The 19,005-nt window shown below is 39.3% G+C and overlaps 1 protein-coding gene across 10 annotated transcripts in view; it reads right to left on the minus strand.

The window, feature by feature from the left end:
• Nucleotides 1–2,544: 2,544 nt before the first annotated feature.
• Nucleotides 2,545–19,005, minus strand: part of MPDZ (multiple PDZ domain crumbs cell polarity complex component) — a 157,393-nt gene continuing 140,932 nt past the window's right edge. For all 10 annotated transcript variants that reach the window (XM_047699409.1, XM_047699414.1, XM_047699411.1 and 7 more), the window contains 13 exons: nucleotides 18,071–18,245; nucleotides 15,752–15,897; nucleotides 14,719–14,802; nucleotides 14,392–14,585; nucleotides 13,557–13,704; nucleotides 11,843–11,929; nucleotides 10,704–10,794; nucleotides 9,757–9,800; nucleotides 8,778–8,900; nucleotides 7,446–7,550; nucleotides 6,767–6,879; nucleotides 5,826–5,949; nucleotides 2,545–3,952 (listed from right to left, as the gene is read on the minus strand). In XM_047699409.1, the coding sequence (XP_047555365.1) occupies nucleotides 3,806–3,952; nucleotides 5,826–5,949; nucleotides 6,767–6,879; nucleotides 7,446–7,550; nucleotides 8,778–8,900; nucleotides 9,757–9,800; nucleotides 10,704–10,794; nucleotides 11,843–11,929; nucleotides 13,557–13,704; nucleotides 14,392–14,585; nucleotides 14,719–14,802; nucleotides 15,752–15,897; nucleotides 18,071–18,245 (1,581 nt within the window). In that variant the 3' untranslated portion in view covers nucleotides 2,545–3,805. The remainder of the gene's footprint in view (nucleotides 3,953–5,825; nucleotides 5,950–6,766; nucleotides 6,880–7,445; nucleotides 7,551–8,777; nucleotides 8,901–9,756; nucleotides 9,801–10,703; nucleotides 10,795–11,842; nucleotides 11,930–13,556; nucleotides 13,705–14,391; nucleotides 14,586–14,718; nucleotides 14,803–15,751; nucleotides 15,898–18,070; nucleotides 18,246–19,005) is intronic.

Consider the following 19,005-nt stretch of genomic DNA (forward strand, 5'->3'; position numbering starts at 1 on the left):
TAGTACTTTCAGAATCCTCAAGAAACATTTTTAGTGAGGGAATTCTGAGATCACGGCCATAGATTTGCCTCCTTTTGACAGAATTCTTTCTAAGAGCCCACTATTGAACTTTCAGTACTTCCCCAGTAAGTAAAATTCTTAGATAATACAATTTTTTCTAATTCACATCAAAATGAACCATATGGACAAACCACCCATAATCTGAAGGGGAAAAGTAGGCAGATATCAAGTATACAAAAGTCACTTTTAAAACATTTGCTCTGCCTAGTTTTCATGCTCTTGATTTAGGAATTTTCTTGCCACAATTTTTTTCTATTTGAGGTACAGAGGCCAATCCCATCTTACAAATAACTCTCTTTTGAAAAGGTTAAAGTTAAACCTTAATTCCTAGTAGACAAAATTGAGGAACATCTTTGCATAAATCAAGTGCATTCCAGAACACCTGTCACCGACATGAAACAACACACCAGGGCTGCTGGAAGCAGGTGATGATAGTTTGGACATTCCAACACCTAGACCGGGGTGGGGGGGGGGTCTCTTTAGCCCTGTCTCCCTGCAGGCATCCTTTCAACCTCTCTACTCACGAAGAAAGACCATAAATCAGTGTGCACCATCTTCAGACAAGCAGACAGCTGACCAGATCTAGGGCAACATGGGACCGGTCCCCTCAGGGCAAGGAATAGGGGTCCTTGGCTTCACCAAACCTATCACACTCTGCTTAACACTATGCCCAAAAAACAAAACAAAAACTCGTCCCTTTTCTTGTCTCATCTTTCACGAATGTTCATGTTTTCATGCTTCCTGCTCCATCCTTGTTCTGATGTGCGGAGCCTACTGACGTGTGACATGGCACCATGAGGAAATCCGCAGCTACACACGATTTGGTGCTGAAATGAAACACCTGATTATTATTGTTCTCCTTAGTGTGATCGTCATCACTGTCTTCTGGGAGGGATCGCAAAGAACACGAGATATGTGTAGCATTCACCAGTGTGATTTAATCACATGAAGCATTATATGGCACCTATAATAGGCAATTCACTGTCTTGAGTTGTGCATCACAATGACTGTAAGGTTCAAGTCCTCAAACCCTTTGCGCAAACACTTTCTTCCACAGGGAACTTGTATATCTACACAAAATAATCAAATACAGGAAGCATAAGCCTTTGTCACGTCTCACCAATGCTGGTGAATCTATATATTCCTCTCAATCTTTCCCTTCCTTCCTCCCTCCTCTTTCCTGTGCTGACTTTGTTAATTAGTAGTAATGCAGGGGGTGAGCTTTTCCTCAGCATTTTTATATCCCTACAATGGCTTGCCCAGTTTCTTTTTTTGCATTTAGCATGAAGGCTGCAGCTAGCCAACTAAAACAATATTAATACCATGAAATGAATCACAACCTAGCCTTTAATCATTTGCAGGCTCAACACACATGTACAGCTCTTCTCCTGTCAGCCAGGTACAAGGATGGTAGCCATGAATATAAAAACATTTGAGACACTGTTACTAGTGTTCCCAGGCCTCCGGAACAATACCACAAATTGGGTGGATAACAACAGATATTTATTCTTTCACGGATCTAGAGGCCACAAATCTGAAATCAAGGTGTCAGTAGGGCCAGACTCCCTGGGAAGACTCTAGGGAAAAATCTTCCTGACTTCTTCTAGTTTCTGGTAGCCCCCAAGGTGGTCTTTGGTTTGATTTTTTGCCCCAGCTTTACAGGGCCTTCCTCCCCTATGTCTCTGTGTCTCAATACAGCCTTAAGGATTTAGGGCTCAGCATGATCTCATCTTTAACTAATTATATCTGCAAAGCCCTTATTTCCAAATGAGATCACATTCTGCGGTTCCTTGTGGCTGTGAGTTTTGGGGAGGTGCTTCTCAGACAAGTATACACACTTACCTGGAACTGTTCTCCTTGGGGTTCCCCCACATATTTACTCCAACTTTAATTTGGTTGGTTAAGCCACTCAGCTCACTCTACCATGGAGTGTCGAGGAGAATACCTCCTGAATTGTTAGAATGCGTGGGCCTATCCATTCTGTGTAAGAATCACAGAAGGCTTCTATTTTAGAACCGGATGCAAGCTTTGAGATAAGATGACCTATCATTTTATAGATGAGTGAATCAGACGGAATGCACACATTCATTGGCTAGTAAGGGGCAAAACTAGCAGAACAATGTTCCCTAATTCCTGGCTCAGTGTTCAAATCAGATGTTTTGTGTCTATTAACATAATAACTTCATTACGACTTCTTCTCTCTGAACTAGCTTTAGCTCGACTACCCCCAAGAACAATTCACAATGTTACTGCATTAATACAGCACCTTTGGAAAACCAGATAGAGACAGGACACTTCAGTATTAGGAAAACGTCTGGATGTAAGAAACATCCAGTTTTTCATCATGGTGTCCAAAGTTCTGATTGTAACTATGGACACCATGTGTTCAGTTAGACAGGATAAAAACCAATTTTAAATTGTAAATTTTGAACAATATAATGGAACTTTTTCCCAGTAAAAAGAACAAACAAAAAAATACGCCTGTTTCTTTATTTCTGCACCATGAAACTTATTTATTCACTTCAGTCCTCCATTTACACAAAAGCGCTATAATAAAATATCTGTACACTACTTCTGTTACAAATATAGATAATATTTAAAGTCACTTTATATATTCTAATGTAGGAGTTTCACGCTCTAAAATGGGAATGAACACATGATAATTCCTCACCAGTTGTCTCAATAAACAGCTCCATCTGTTTCCCTTAGTCTTAAACTATTGTATTATAAGATGTTAATATAAGGCAATGAAATGAAGTTATGTTAATCCCCTTAATTTTTCTATCAATTTACTAATGGCACACAACCAAAATAATTACTAACACGTTGCTTTTTTCTCTGTCATTAAGATTAATAGTAACTGAAGACCAATTGCACGGCGTGCATTTTTAGTGTTGCATCGGTTTAAACCAGCATTAAGGATTCTGAGAGACTTCCATGTTCCTCCATGGCTAGCACGGCTGCTTTCTAGAGAAACTACAGTCAGTAGTGGGTGGCATCACCATCTTAGTTACAGAAACATGGAAATATTTTATAACAGGTCAAAAATAAAAATGAACATCGAGATTTGCATCAGCTGTGTTCTTTATCAACTTAGGACACTGTTTCATATAATCGTTATTTACTCAATCTTAGGAACCTACTTTAGGAAGAAAATACATATGTGTATATTAAAGGTAGGAGATGCAATGTTTTGTAATAGTCAAATACTGTAAATACTGAGAGTATTTTTTAGGATTTCTATTAGAGATAACTGTTTTCTTTTCTAGTTAGAAATGGGGAGAGGAGTTACTGATAAAATGAAGTATTTTTTAAATAAAATTTGAGATTTGCTTCTTTATTTTATATTTTCATTCTCTCCCTAATTTACTAAAGCCGTTTCTCTTACGTTCAGTTTGGAATTATTTTCTTCTTTCTCTATAAACACATGTTCTCTATGAACACATGTTCAGCACATCATAATTTCTGCACATGTGACTGCTGAATGTCAGACATCTTTACAGAGGACAGGGCTTACCTACACACACAGTCCTTCCCTTTGAGTTTATGTTCACAAAATCCAAGGAGAAAGGAAAAATGCTAGGTTGCAAGAAAATCATTTCCACATGAGAAAAACAAACTTAAGTGGTACTTCCCCCCACTCCTAGAGTTCTGAAGAGCCTGAAGAAGATGGCACAGGGAAAGTCATCCGCGAGATCAGTTCCGTTCCCTTCACAGTGTGGGACGGAGCAGGGGGTCAGTAAATTCAGGAGAGAACCATCAAAGTGACAGTTCCCTTCGTCCGCTTAAGGATGGCCACAGCTTCTTCGTGGGTCACCCCTTCCAGACTCTGCCCATTGACAGCAATGATCTGATCACCCCTTTTGAGACGCCCATCTTCCGAGGCTGCTCCCTGCAATTATAAAGTAGGCTTGTTTGCTTCTCAAAAAATGCTGCCTCGCAGCTACACAACAGAAAAAGATCGAAACAAGAATGCAAATTGCTCTACATGTACACACACATGCTCTCGGTGCTCCCCGGGTCCTCCACGGACATAAGCAATGATGAACAGACACAAAGGAGGTCTTGATCCTAAATGGTCTTACCACCAAGATTCCAACTGCAGAGAGAATCCAGCAATCAACAGATTAGTTGGATGGTTTTTTGGCCATTTGGCACAGCAGTTGGTGGGAACTCAAATTAATAAAGAATATTTGGGAATTTGCCTAGGAAGAATGATTTCATAGGATCCAGAGTTTTTTTTTTTTTTTTATCCTGTAAAGAAGGTCTACAGAAGACGACAAAGGACTGGACAGGAACAAAAGCAGGTTTACAGGACATGGGCATGAGGCCATGGAACCCGAAGGTACGCAGAAACATGAAGGCCACACACACGCTGACAAGGGCAGGGTAGAACGCGAGTCCTAAAAAGTCTAACTGTAATTCTTTCTGCGGCTTGAAGAGGCTGCTCGAGCTGCTTGTTCTTTACTTTCCCAGGGCGTGTGGAGTCTTCGTATTTCTTATGGGCCTTAAAATGATTCAGATTAAACACAGACATTGCTGTGTGAAAAAGAATCCCATCTTAAGGCATGCTTATAGTAGGCAATTATGCAATTAAATATAAGATTAAAAATATGGAAAAGTTAATGAGGAATCCATAATGATGAAATTCTTAAAATATGTTCTAACTAGCATGCCTTAAATAAATTGTTCCAAGGCTGAGGAAACGGACTGCATGACTCTTCTATTCACTGACAAATGCTGTTTGTATTTTTGGACATACCAATGGCTTTTAAAAAATCTCTTAAATTAAGCCTATAACTAGGTTGCTGTAGATACAGCAATTTAAGTTGGTTAAAAATAATAATTCTTTTTCAAAATAATGGAATAAAACCTCCACAGGTAAGCACTTTAAAGGATGACAGCGCTAATCTAAAGCCCTGGATCAAACTGTTTAATAGGTCAGCCGTAAGGTTTGTTTGCTCCTTTGCACTGTAAAATCATGAGGTTCCAGATTTTCTCCTGCAGGAAATTATGTCCAATTTTGGAGCTCCTGAAAAAATGTCTTAAGAACATATTAACAATAATTATATGGGTTTGAATTATTTTAATGGCTTCCCCAATGTTGCAATAAATTTATTCTTATTCTAAACATGCTTAAAATAGCTTACTATATCATTACAACTAAATGCAATTTTTAAAAAAAACTGAATTCCCTAATTGCAAATAGCAGATTTACTGCAGGTGACAGAGCTTCTGGATACTCTGCAATTTTTTTCAGTTGTGATTTTTCTATTTTATTCAATAAAATTAAATGCAGATAAATGCTCTATTAGTTATTTAACCTATGTACCTATTTTACATACTTTTCTGTGTCTGTTCTATATTACCAAACCAAAAAAACACAAAGGAAAAGAAATGCCAGCCCTCTATAGCATACATATTTAAAATATCCCATTTTCAAAAGACATTCAGTCATAGGCAACCTGTTTTCAAAGGACAAAAAAATCAGGCATTACTGTTGAACTAAAGTTCATTAATATTTTTATTACATATTGTCAAGTGTTCCCATGGAATTTCAATTTGAGCCTATTTTCCTTTAAACATAACTAAACCTCAAATTGAACAAAAATATTTAATGACTTGTTCCTGAAGGGAGTTCCAAAAGAAAATGATCAACTGTTAACCATTTGGCATTACCTCAGGCCATAAACTAATAAGCCAGCTGCTGACCACTATTAATGAATGTTTGGGGGGACAGGGGTGGTTAAAATGTGCAAGCTTACCTTCGCAAACACCGTTTTAACATAAATGGGTAAGTCTCCATGAGGGCTTCCAAATCCTCCTACTATGCTGAAGCCTAAGCCATCTGGTCCTCGGTCTAGTGTAATAGATTTACACTGAGGAGGTCTACAGTAAAGGGAAGAAAGAAAAAAGAGGTTTTCGATTTTTAAATTCATACCTGTAAGTTACAGATGATCTGACAGCCACCTAGAACCAATACAAATCTCAGTGCTACTGACAGTGAGTATATCATGGGTATTTGGGGGATGCCTGCCCTGTCCATGCATGCTGTGATCAGTATTTTAAATTTACATAATCCAACAAAATCCTATTTAACACCCTACATCTATTACTCATTTACAGTTCCCCTAAACTAACATGTTCACAACACGGTCTCATTGCAGGCATGCACATTCTTTCCCCAGGTTCCTTAAAGGAAGAAGGTTACAGCACAGAGCTCTAACAGTGGAGTAAGTCAGAAACATCAGGACTCCCAAGCTCAGAGAGAAACAGCCATTACTAGCAATGTAAAGCCTGCATCACATTATTTAAAAATTCTCAAATGTTCCTCTCTTCCCCTCTCTTTATGGTTCAACTCTTTTTTGTATGCGCATGCTGGGGAACTGTGAGTTTTTTAATCAAAAGGATGATTTAGTAAATGGGTTGGTAATGTTGGAATTTCTAAAGGGCAGAAGGTTTCAAAAGGTTCCTTCCATGTCACACAGGGTAGTGATGTCAAGACGAAATGGTCCCCAAAGAACGCAGAGCCAAAACCGTGGGAAGGGTAGTGGCATGCTATCTGTCTCTACATGATAAACTAAATCCATGCCACAATTATTTAACAGTTTAGAAACACTTGGTTTTCGTATCTCAAACTTCATCTCCTGTGTTTTCACCTTTATGTGAATGGTAGGGACACAGAAACCACAGTATAGGCATTCACCCTAAATCCTCCTGAAATATGCTGCTTGACGTCAGCCCAGTGAAAGAAACACCAGAACTGGCCGGCTCCTGCTGATGACCTGTGACCACACTCACATCTCCTCCGGCAACTACCTGTGCATGGGAGAAACAGAGAAAGACACATGTTCCTGTGGCTAGGGAGGGAGACATCAGTAACTCTCCTTCAAAAATAGCATTTGGATTAAAACATGTCCTTTATTGTCCACTTACTCATTTCTGTGAATCTGATATACAACATAAAAAGAAATTTCACAAGGTCCGGAGGCCTCTTCAACTGACAGGAAACACCTTTTAGTAATTCAATTCTGCAAAGTTCTTTGATGTTTTCAAACATGGTCTCAAATGCAGTTATTTTTTTTAACGAGCTTTAGAATAAACAGCCACTCATACCACTTAACATTCTAACCATTAATCATTTGCAGCTAAGACCCTGTATTTTTTTTTCCCTTTAGATATAAAGTATCAAACAATGAACATATCAGGATAAAATGCTTCATACATACTTTCTCGGAACTCTCAGTGTAATCATTTATGTTCATGGGAAATATTAAATGAAACAATATCAGAAGATTTAAGAACTTTTACTGCTCTAATGCTTACAGCTCCTGTGTCCTCTAGCCACCCAGACTGTGAAGAGTGCTTGGGATACAACTCTTTACCTGCATTTCAATGGAGCCAGAGGCATTTTTCAGTAAGTTCACTGCTTGGGTGTGAGTCATCCCCTCCGTGGAAGTGCCACAGATAGTGACAATCCGGTCCCCAACCTGCAAGGGAGACAAGAAACCAGCCTTCTGCTAAAGCAGCCGTGGAGAGTGAGGCCGGGACCAGAACAATGATCTCCTTCTCTACCCGCACATCACGTACACACTGCTCTCAGCAACTGAACTACAACCGAGGAAGCGGGTAATTTCAAGAATTAGCCCCAACAGAAAGAAGCTGTCCATGATGATGGAGTTGGGTAGTCTCCAGGGGAAGGGGGAAAACCATTCTTTCCTCTCTTCACTTCTCCTGGGGAAGAGACAGCTTCTTATTAAAGAATAAAATATCTGATATCATTTAAAGAATAAAATATCTGATATCATTTAAAACCCATAATTTCTTTAGATGTTTTTATTACACACGTTAGCTATGACTCCAAGTCAGCTGCGACTCAAGGCCAAGCCTGGCCAGCGGCTTGTTTTTGTTGACAAAGCCTGGACGGAAGACAGCCCTGCTCCTTCATGGCTTTCCCAGGGCAGAGCTGAGCCGCTGCCACAGACGCCCAAGTATTCATGATCAGTCTGGCACAGAGAAGTTTTCTGCTTCGTGAAATTATCGATTTTTAAGTGCCAGTCAGTCACAAGTTCAGATATCAAAAGAGACTGAACCATTTCTAGTTTAGGGACTAAACTAAGTGGTTAAGTTGTGAGACCCTCTGTGACCCATGAGGCCACACAGATTTTACTTCATTGAGACCTGAATGGAATAGTCACCTGACTGCAGAACTGGACAGGGAGCATCAACGGGGCTCCATCTCAGCATAATCCCTCAACTCTGAAGCACATTTGGTATAGTTTCACTACGTAAATCACTTTATATGAAACTTCTGCAAAATGGATGATCAACTGCAACATAAACGGTAGTTTTCAATTTAATGATGTTGCAGTGGCATTTAAGCCAGTGACACACGTAAGGAGAAAATTTCATCTCATACTGGTGTTCTGAACCACCTTGTTTTAACTTATTTCACAGAGTTGGAGACAAGTAAAAAGTAGTAAGAAACAAGAGCAGATGTTCCCGTCTCATTTACTTGTCAATCTGCACGCCACAGCAAACTCTCCTCTCTTCGTTTTCCTCACCTTTGCTCAAAGCCAACCTGCCGCGGTCAGATTAAGGATTTAAAAGCAGATACAGGCATTGAAAACTGGCTGCAACAACGGATGACATTCAAAGGGTTTATGAAACCTTTCGCCAGATCTGCGAGGGCTGCTGCAGTTATGGGGAGAACGTACCCTGAGTTTCTGGGTCTGAGCTGCAACTCCATTTGGGTGCATCATTGCAATAAATATAGGAACATCCCCAAGTGGGCTGCCCACTCCTCCAGCAATGCTGATTCCCAGTGAGTCGGTAGGCCCCTGGCATGCAAGAGATGAAAATATTTCAGTCAATGTGATATTTTAAATTGATGTTTGGTTTCTTCGGCCTGATGCTGTACAGTCAGCTCAGGTCTTGGAGGTGTGAGGTAATGCAGCTCAGGGAAACTGTATTACTTCATTTGACATGGGTCCCTAGTGTGACTGAGGAAAAGAAGCATCTGTCCGGGAAATAAAAGGAATCAAAACACATTAAATGAAAATCATGCAGTGGGGATGATGAAAAGCAGGTATACTGATGAAGTGAAAGACCCCAACTCTGGAATCAGAGAGTTCTGTCTTCAAAGCCAGGAACCCACACTTATAGATGTTGGGACCTGACCAAGTTCGGCCCTCCTAATGAGTCACTAGATGTTCACGGACAAAATGGAGCTCAGAGGAGCCCTCCCGGGGGCTCGCAGAAGATATCACACGAGACGATGATGGCATGATACGTTTTCAAGAACTCTCAGCAGAGAGCAAAGGCTCAATAAGCTGTAGCTGCTTTTATGTTCTCTCTGTGCACGGCTGTCCAGGGAATCTGTTTCACGGGGGTAAGAAGGATCTGTGGGAGGCGGAGAGGCTTGTTTCGCAGTCTGAGAAGTGAGAGTTGGGGCGACACCTTGTGTGGGGTTGGGTGGAAGCCACTTTTGGCAATACAGGATATGCCAACAATGATTTTTCATATAAGGGCCTGTGACCTGGAGATTCAGTGAACACTACTGTGGTATTCCCGCTGTATACAACACATAATTTTTCTGATGCTATGGTAAAATAGTGAGACAGCTAATAGGAAAATGCACATGGAGCTGCCCCTGAGGTCAACAGAGTTTATACCATTCTCTCTTCCCCAAGTTACCTTTTTTATTTCAACTGTTCGTAATCCCTGTATTTCAGATGCCACTGTAAAGTGAAAAAAATATGGTTATTAAAGTATTTTTATGTTCAATTAAATTTTAGTCAATGCCTGAAGCTGGAATGGAACTGAGATACAGTATATATATATTTTTTTTATAAAGAGAGAGGGTGCTCAAAGTTGCCAGTACATATGACTAAATCTGTCTCACACAGGGAATCTTTATTTTTCCAGTTGGAAAAATGTGCATACCACCCCATTTCTTCCTTCTTATTTTAATCGTTGATTATATAACTGCATAATCCACTTTGAATGAGTCAAGGGCAGAACAGGCTTTGGATAGAAAGACACATGTGCACAGCTGAGAAAAATAAAGTCATGGACACATTAAAAGGAATTCATGGACTTAAGTGGCTAAATTTCTAGAATATTAGTCACATTGCAAACAGAGATTGCCATATGGTTAGTTCTTCAATTTGAACAACTTTCAACTAATGCTCCAAGCCAAAAAACCCTCTGCATCATGATTTCATGTAATTAAAACACAGGAGGATCACACTAATTTTCTCAATCAAAATTTTTGCAGTCTTCATGGAAAAAGAAGTCTTCACTTAATAGCATCTTCTGAATTATTGGTGTTAGATTAAACAGAAAAAGGAAATAAAAATCAAGCACACCAGTCTGCTTAGTAAGAAAAAAATCACAGAATCAGGATTCTAATGTTTAGTGTATCTTATAGAAAAAACAACGAATGGAAAAACTAAACAACAAAGACACAGCTTCATGTTGTTCAGAGTTATTTGCCAACACACACCTTTGCACCCATATTAGGATATGAAAAGATCTGGGGAACAAGAGCTCAGAGGTAAATTAATATGGGGGGAAAAATCAGTGTTGGTCACCAAAATTCAAACCAGTAAATCATGCTGAAAATATCAAACCGATCTTACGTGCATTCTTCTTCAAGCTACTTTCTAGTGACTCAGAGGTGCTGGATCCAGAAAGTGGAAAAGTGAATGATGACAGGCTGCCTTCACTCATCTACAAATACACAACAATTATTTTAGAAAGTGTTGAAGTAATAATATCCCCTAAATACCACTTATTTCAGAATTAAATTTTTTTAAAAGATTTTATTTATTTATTTGACAGAGAGAGAGAGCACAAGCAGGCAGAGTGGCAGGCACAGGGAGAGAGAGAAGCAGGCTCCCCACCAAGCAAGCAGCCCAATGCAGGACTTGATCCCAGGACCCCAGGATCATGACCTGAGTCGAAGGCAGACACTTAACAACTGAGCCACCCAGGCGTCCCAACAGAATTAAATTCTTTTAATGCATCTAGAGAGAAATGTCTATGAAGCAACAGTTAAGCAACAGTGGCATTTGATAATTTGAAATCTAATGATTTTTTTTTTCTTTTTATGCAATAATTTGCCTAGTGACCTAAATAAATTGAAGCTAAAAGAATGAATGAGATTGATTCCAACAAACTAAAATTTAAGTGGCTTTTCATAGATTCATAGTTTCATTCAAGCTAAATTTAAACTGATGTTGTACACAGACTGGGGCTTACGAAGAAACTGTGAAATAGGGTCAACTGGAAATGAATGGTAGTGTTGAAGGGCTGAGTAAAGGGTCTTTAAGGATAGGCTGACGCAGACACACGTGAGCAGGGGCGTGCCACAACCCTGAACAGACACGGCCGTGAGCTTCATCCACAGTGGCAAGCTTCTACAGTTCACTTTACATGGGATTTTTTCAGTTGAATACTGATAAATATTTGTTATAAAATACTTTAAAAATACATCACCTTGGTAGGCTTTACAGATATTAATTGGTTAATTTGCACAATTATGGGAAGAGAAACAAAGAACAGTTGAAAGGAAATTCTTGAGAATGACTTGCAAACTACTCAAGGGCTCCACTGTGTTCACCCGTCCACGCTCACCTGTGGCTCTTCCCACGTCAGACTGCAGGCCACTCTGCTGAGCTGCCAGAGACCCAGCCTGTGCGTGGACCCCATCAGGGCCATCGTGGAGTTGCTCTGGCCCATGGACTATATCACCCTGATGAAGCCCACAGCTACCCACCTGGCTGCTTTGAGAAGGCCTCCTTTCTGAATGAAATGGACCAGCTTTGATTCTTCCAACTTCCAAGGTCACTGTGCCTAGGGAACACTAGTGGAGTGGTTGTTTTAGGAAACTATTTAAATAAGATGCTATAAAAATAGCATGAAGGTTCCTCAAAAAGTTGAAAATAGAGCTACCCTATGACCCAGCAATTGCACTACTGGGTATTTACCCTAAAGATACAAATGTAGTGATCCAAAGGGGCACATGCACCTGAATGTTTATAGCAGCAATGTCCACAATAGCCAAACTATGGAAAGAACCTAGATGTCCATCAACAGATGAATGGATAAAGAAGATGTGATAGATATATATATATATATATATATATATATATATATATATATATATATTCCCATATATATATATATATATGGGAATACTATGCAGCCATCAAAAGAAATGAAATCTTGCCATTTGCAATGACATGGATGGAACTGAAGGGTATTATGCTGAGCGAAATAAGTCAATCAGAGAGAGATAATTATCATATGATCTCCCTGATATGAGGAATTTGAGAAGCAGGGCGGGGGGTTGTTGGGGGGAAGAGAGGGGAAAAAATGAAACAAGATGGGATCGGGAGGGAGACAAACCATAAGAGACTGTTAATCTCACAAAACAAACTGAGGGTTGCTGGGGGGTAGGGGTTTAGGGATAGGGTGGCTGGGTTATGGACACAGAGGAGGGTATGTGCTATGGTGAGTGCTGTGAAGTGTGTAAGCCTGATGATTCACAGAACTGTATCCCTGGGGCAAATAATACATGTTAGTTGTTATATGTTCTATGTTAATAAAAAATAATAAATAAATAAATAAATAATAAATTTTAAAAAAATCCTTTTGGGATTTCCATAGACAAGGATACCTCCAATCTTTGTGGAAAGAGCCTTTCTAAAACATACAAAAGAATAACATCAAGCAGCAGCAGCAGCAGCAACACCCAGTGTCTGTCTCACAACCTCATGGTTTACATGGAGACTGTGCTGAGGAGAAGAGAGACTGAGAATCGAGCTACTGTCTCATGAAGCATACTGGTTTAGATATGCCAAATACACCAACTCAAGGCTTACAAAGCAAAACAGAAATAGTAAGACAACCGTGACCATGACAACTTGTTTTGTCCTTAACAGATAACTGGGCAAACTATCACCACACCTACACCCAACAGACTGATTACACCATCCTGAAATAAGCCACATTGCTATAAACACAAAACAGGAATTGAAGACAACTTCCCTGTGACCTTTGACACAGAAATCACAGGCATGCAAAAAGTACTGTATCATCTAAGGTGAAAGCACAGTGAGGTATTTTGAGATCCTGGATTTTTGGAGTTAGACATACAGGTTTGAATCTTACTCTCTGATTTACCAGCTCTGGGGCCTTAGTGGATGTCTACCTTGAAAAGTATTTTATTTAATAATTTTATTTATATTATATTTAATTAATTTTTATTTAATAATTAAAAAATACACAGTATAATAAAGAGCTATTACAGATTTATTATTTAGAAATTTATCACTAAAATATGGTTATCTTACCTAGAAATGTGCCTCATTTGAGAAAACATTTTAAATAAAGAGCACTCAGTGCTTATTTGACCGCGGTCGCCCAGCGAGTATCTCTTCCTTCTCCCATCCTGCTGCCCAGAGTGCTCGCCAGCCTTTGAGCTTTACCTTTAGCAAAGCAGCCACAGCCTCCTGGGTGGCGTTACGGACGTCCTCTCCATTCACAGTCAGTATCTGGTCTCCCTGCACCAGTCTTCCGTCTGCATCGGCAATCCCTCCTTTGACGATGTCTGACACAAATACTCCAGTATCATTTCTGTAAACATAATTTGGAATTTCACCTCTTTTCTGACAAGTTTCTTTAATCTGCTTCCTCAACCCTTTTCCTCTGCTGCCACAGCTCCCTCACAGTATGTCTCTGTCTCTCATCAATGGAATTCTTTGTTGCAAGAACATATTCAATTCTCATTGGCCAAATCATGAGTTTTTTGAGGTCAGGAACCATGTCTTATTTAACATGTTCCCCAGAACTTAATGTATTCCCTGTCACACAGCAGGTGCTCAAGAAATACCAAATAGGGCACCCAGGTGGCTCAGTCGATTAAGAATCTGCCTTCAGCCCAGGTCATGATCCCGGGGTTTCGGGATCGAGTCCTGCATTCCTGGACTCCAGTCCTACATTGGGCTCCCGACCTAGCAGGGGGTCTGTTTCTCCCTCTGCCCCTCACCCCACTCATGTTCTTGTGCTTTCTCGCTCTCTCGAATAAATAAAATCTTTTAAAAGAAAGAAATACCAAATAGTTTTTATCTAATAGCCTCAAGATCCCCCAAAAGACTAACTTAAAAAGGTCAAAATGAGGTCTTTAGATTAGCTCCCTTCCTGAGTGGGCTGACTACAGCTACTCACAGAACACCAGCAGCTGATAAAGATTGACTACTGCTATAAAAGGGCTGAAATTCAATCATTTCCAAAGATCATGAGGTTTGCCCTCTTCATTCGTACCTCTTCCCAACAATACTTAATCCCAGGCCTTTCCCTGGCTTCTTCTGTAGCTCGACAGTGAGGGTGTCATACACATCTTCCTCTTTGTACGGAGCCTCCTCTCTGTAGAGCGTCAGCCGCACTCTTTGTGGAGTCTGTCTCAGGACATTAATTGCTTCATCATGTGTGGCCTTTCTCAAGTCAATCCCATTCACCTGTACAGAAATGGGACACTGTGAGGACCCAGGTCTGTCAGATAAGGAAAGAACAAAAAGGAAGTGAAAGAAACAAAGGAAACAGAGACCAGCCTCCCCAGAGTAGCTTTTTCTTTGTTAATTATAAAGGTACCTCTAGAATCTGATCTCCAGCCCAGAGTCTTCCATCTTTACAAGCTGCTCCTTCTTCATAAACTTCATGGATAATAATGGCACCCTAAGGGCCCAGACAAAACATATTCATGCTTTAGCCCATTCTTCCTAAGACTGCTAAGCAGAAAGGAAGTCAAAACACACGGTACTTTTAAATATAATGTGAAGGGTTATATACTCACTGGATCCATAGGGAGTCATATCAAAAGTCAAAGAAAAGTATAATGGAATTTTTGCTACAATACTCAAAGAAGTTTACATATCTTTCTTTCTTTTTTTTTTTTTTATTTATTCATTTGACGGACAGAGATCACAAGTAGTCTGAGAGGCAGGTAGAGAGAGAGAGAGAGAAGAGGAAGCAGGCTCCCTGCTGAGCAGAGAGCCCGATACAGGGCTCGATCCCAGGGTCCTGGGATCATGACCTGAGCTGAAGGCAGAGGCTTAACCCACTGAGCCACCCAGGTGCCCCAGAAGTTTACATATCTTTCTAATGACAGGGACATATAAAGAAAAAATTATGAAACATACAAATCATACATATGTACCTATAATAGGTATACATCACCTTTCCTATCACAAATGAAATTGGCAGATATACTTCACTTTTCTTAGCCACAAATGCAATAATTAGATTTTAAAAGATTTTTGACATTTAGAAAATTTTGTCTATAATTATCCAGTTTTTCAGACTCCTTTCAATATGGGCCCAACCCTAACATATCCAGTCAGTAAAAAGGCAATTAAAATATGGCAAAGACCGGTAAACTAACAGAAATATTTTGAACCTAAAAGTTCACAATCACAAGTGTAACTATCTTATTGAGTTAGCACTCACTTACTTAAAATAAAAGTCCCAGTACCCAGTTTTCGGTGTTTGCTCTTTGAATTAAAATAACAATGAATTATGCATTTTTCTAAGCTTTTATGTTTCATTTAATAAAACAGATAGGACTCTCTCAGGGCTCACTGGAGGGGCTACTGTGTATCTGAAGCACCTCGGGGAATGTCCTCACCAGCAGAGTGTCCGACCCTCCAACGATGCTCAGGCCCAGCCCCGTTCGCCCTTTGGAAATCTCAATGGTGGTTTCGCAGCCTGGGATGATGGGGCAGGTTGCAGGATCAGAAGCAAAGATCGCTGGTGTTGACGACCTGCTTGTACCTAAAAATAAATTTTAAAATGAAAAGAAATACAAATACAAATAGATCAGATGGTATAAACAACAAACTCACCACCCCACCCCACCTCCGTTGCCTGTCAGGGACAGAGCAGAAAAAGGGCCCAAGGTTACAGACAAGGAAGATTTCAGATTTACCTTAATCTTTTAGTTATATTTTAAACATATCCAACAAAATGATTAAATCACCATTAATTTAGGGTGGTGGATACAAAGTTACGTTTTGCACTATGGTACATTTTCTAAAATGCTAGGGATGATATGTGTAAAGGAGCAAGAGCAGAGAGCTGAGCTGAGCCTCTGGTTTCATGCTGATATGCCACACTTCACTAGAGCCAAACAACCTCTTATGAAATTATTATTTGTACAACTCAGAACTGAGGTATGTAGTGTTCATCTAAAAACACATTCTGGGAAGACCACAAAAACACAAAGCACATCATCATATCAGTAATTCTGCTTGTGGTGCCTGCATTTCAAGGCTTTTTATGTTTTGATTTTGGTTTTCCTTTTCTTCCTATCCTAGAGCATCTCTTCTTATGTAATCAAATCTGTGCACATAAGCAACTGGATTTAATATCTGAGTTTATAAAACAACAAGTGAGACTCACAAGCAGTTTCTTTCTTTGCGTGTCTCACTCGATGTTTTAGAAACTCAGATATTAAAATCTGGTGCATATATGCTCAGGATTGAAGAGATAAGAATAGGTTATGAGAAAACAAGGAGATTATAATTTCAAACCTTGTTTTATGACAGTCTTCATATCATATGTTTTATGATATACCAAAGAGCATACAGCACACGTCATGTTTTGAAAAAGCTGAGACACTTGGTAGAGTGCTCTCTCTTTAGGAAATCAGAGACAGACTAATTCTTGCTCCTGAAATGGTAAGAGCAGGTGTAAAGATATTTCTCTTACGTTACATTTTCATGTAGCATTTCACATTTTTATAGACAATGCTATTTTGGGATCAACATAAAATTGAAAAAGGAGACAATTTCCATAAAACCTTCTAATATTTCAGTGAGCTACCCAGTCTTTCTAAATAAAGGATTACTTTGACCAGATATGTATTACTTTAAGAATTTTTTTGTCTAACTATGTTATATATGTTTTAAACTGCTGTATCCTTAAAAACCTGTCAAAAGAACTTAATGTTTCAGTCTGGAGACCAAAAGAGATTTTTTTCTTCCATTGCAGAAAAAGCCTATATGTTTTACTTTTTTCAATGCTGCAAAGCTTGAAATTTACTTTCTTATTTTTTTTTCTTTTTTATATACATAAAAAATAAGCAGAAATCATTACAATGGTGAGTCAAGGAAACTGAGGTACACACCTAGATATCTTGTAAGGATTGATCCCTCTTCCATTTTTTTTTTCAATTATTTTTTAAAGTTTTTTTTTTGCTTTTTGTTTTTTTATTTAACAGAGAGCACAAGTAGGCAGAAAGGCAGGCAGAGAAAGCGGGGAAGCAGGCTCCCCGCTGAGTGTAATTTTTAATTTTAATTTGTAATTTTTAATTACTGCTCTAATTTTTCTCAAAAAGTAGCTTAAATGGATAATTTGCCTCAATTTGCTACACTGGCATTTTCATGATGCTCACAAGTCTCATTCCATGGTCCACATACAACCATTTTCATATAAAGGATCTACGACTCCGAAATGACAGAACTCAGATCAATTGTGCTAACTTTAGCAGTGACTATTGTTTTTAAGAGTTTTTTTGTAATGCAAGGCAATGTATCCATTTTACCGATTAGAATACTGAGGCTTTAGAGAAGTTACATTACTTGCTCAATATAAAAAAAGGAATATTCAAAATGATGGTGCTACTTCATTGGTGAAATGCGTGGAATCACAGGTACCTTCAGCAAAAGATCCTTGGAGAGCAAAGAGCAGCTTTAGAGACTCAGAGTGGGAGGATGGGTTCCCTAAGGCCCTGTGGCTGGTTAATGTGCAGCACACAGATCCCTGCCTAACAGTCCAGTGATCTTTCCTCAGGAGCCCCTCTCCTTCCTTATACCATCTTTTCACCAAAGCGTTCCCTGGCAATGGCCTTTCAAACATTCAAGCAGGTGGCTCCCAAGCAGGAAGCTGCCCCTGCGGGGTTTCAGTGCACCACACAAGCAGGAACCACAAGAGACTGGCTCCTTACTTGGGATGGACTCTGGTTCGGGGGAGCCAGAAGATGGCGCCATCGGAGACAAGGAGCTGCTTTTCTGTTCTCCACTGGCCGTACCAGCCGCAGAAGCCACAGTCTGGGGGTCACGATTCTCAGCACAAATGCTAAGTTTCACTGTTGTCTTTGCTGTTTTCAAAAGACTAATAAACTGGCAGGGTGTTGGTGTGGCAGAGAAACAAAATTCAAAAGCAGATTAGTAGACATAAACCAGTAAGTCACTGTTACAATTGGAATCCCTTTCCTTGTCAGCACTTGAGAAGTCAAGAAAGAATACTTGTCATTTCTTTCTTGTTTCTCAGTTGCTGATATTAAGTTTAATATATATATAAGTTTGATATAAAGTTTATTTCTATTTTAAGTCTAGTTTTGACCATATTGTTCTTTATGCAAGTACAGGGTTTTCAATGTTTGACATTTCTAATTAATCTCATCCCTACAAACTTAGAAGATATATATATATATATATACATACATACACTTCCTGATTCTACTGAGAATCTGAAACAACTTACATAACCCTTTTAACAAAATGGAAACTCTTAGCAGGGTAAGGAAAACTGCAACAGAAGAGTCAAGCCAAATGGAAAGTTAAAACATGGACATGTGGGCTAAAGGGTTCAACCTATACAATTATTAAAGTTGAATTTGAAAAATGGTTTAAGCTTCTTGCTGGCCAGTGTAGAAATAAAAACATTTGCACAATAAATCTCAAAAGAAAAACAGCTCTTTTTCTTGTACTTAATCTATGAAATGCCTCAAATGAAACAACTAGTAAGTTTTACCACTTTTGAGGACAATAAAACTCATTAACGGTTTAATCCCAATGAAAGTAATGCATTTAATGACTGAGTCTGTTTATAAAACAACAGACAAAGTGGATATTTATTGGAGCAAATATTCATAAAAAT

The sequence above is a fragment of the Lutra lutra genome, chromosome 13, assembly GCF_902655055.1.
Source record: "Lutra lutra chromosome 13, mLutLut1.2, whole genome shotgun sequence".
Classification (NCBI taxonomy): Eukaryota; Metazoa; Chordata; class Mammalia; order Carnivora; family Mustelidae; genus Lutra; species Lutra lutra.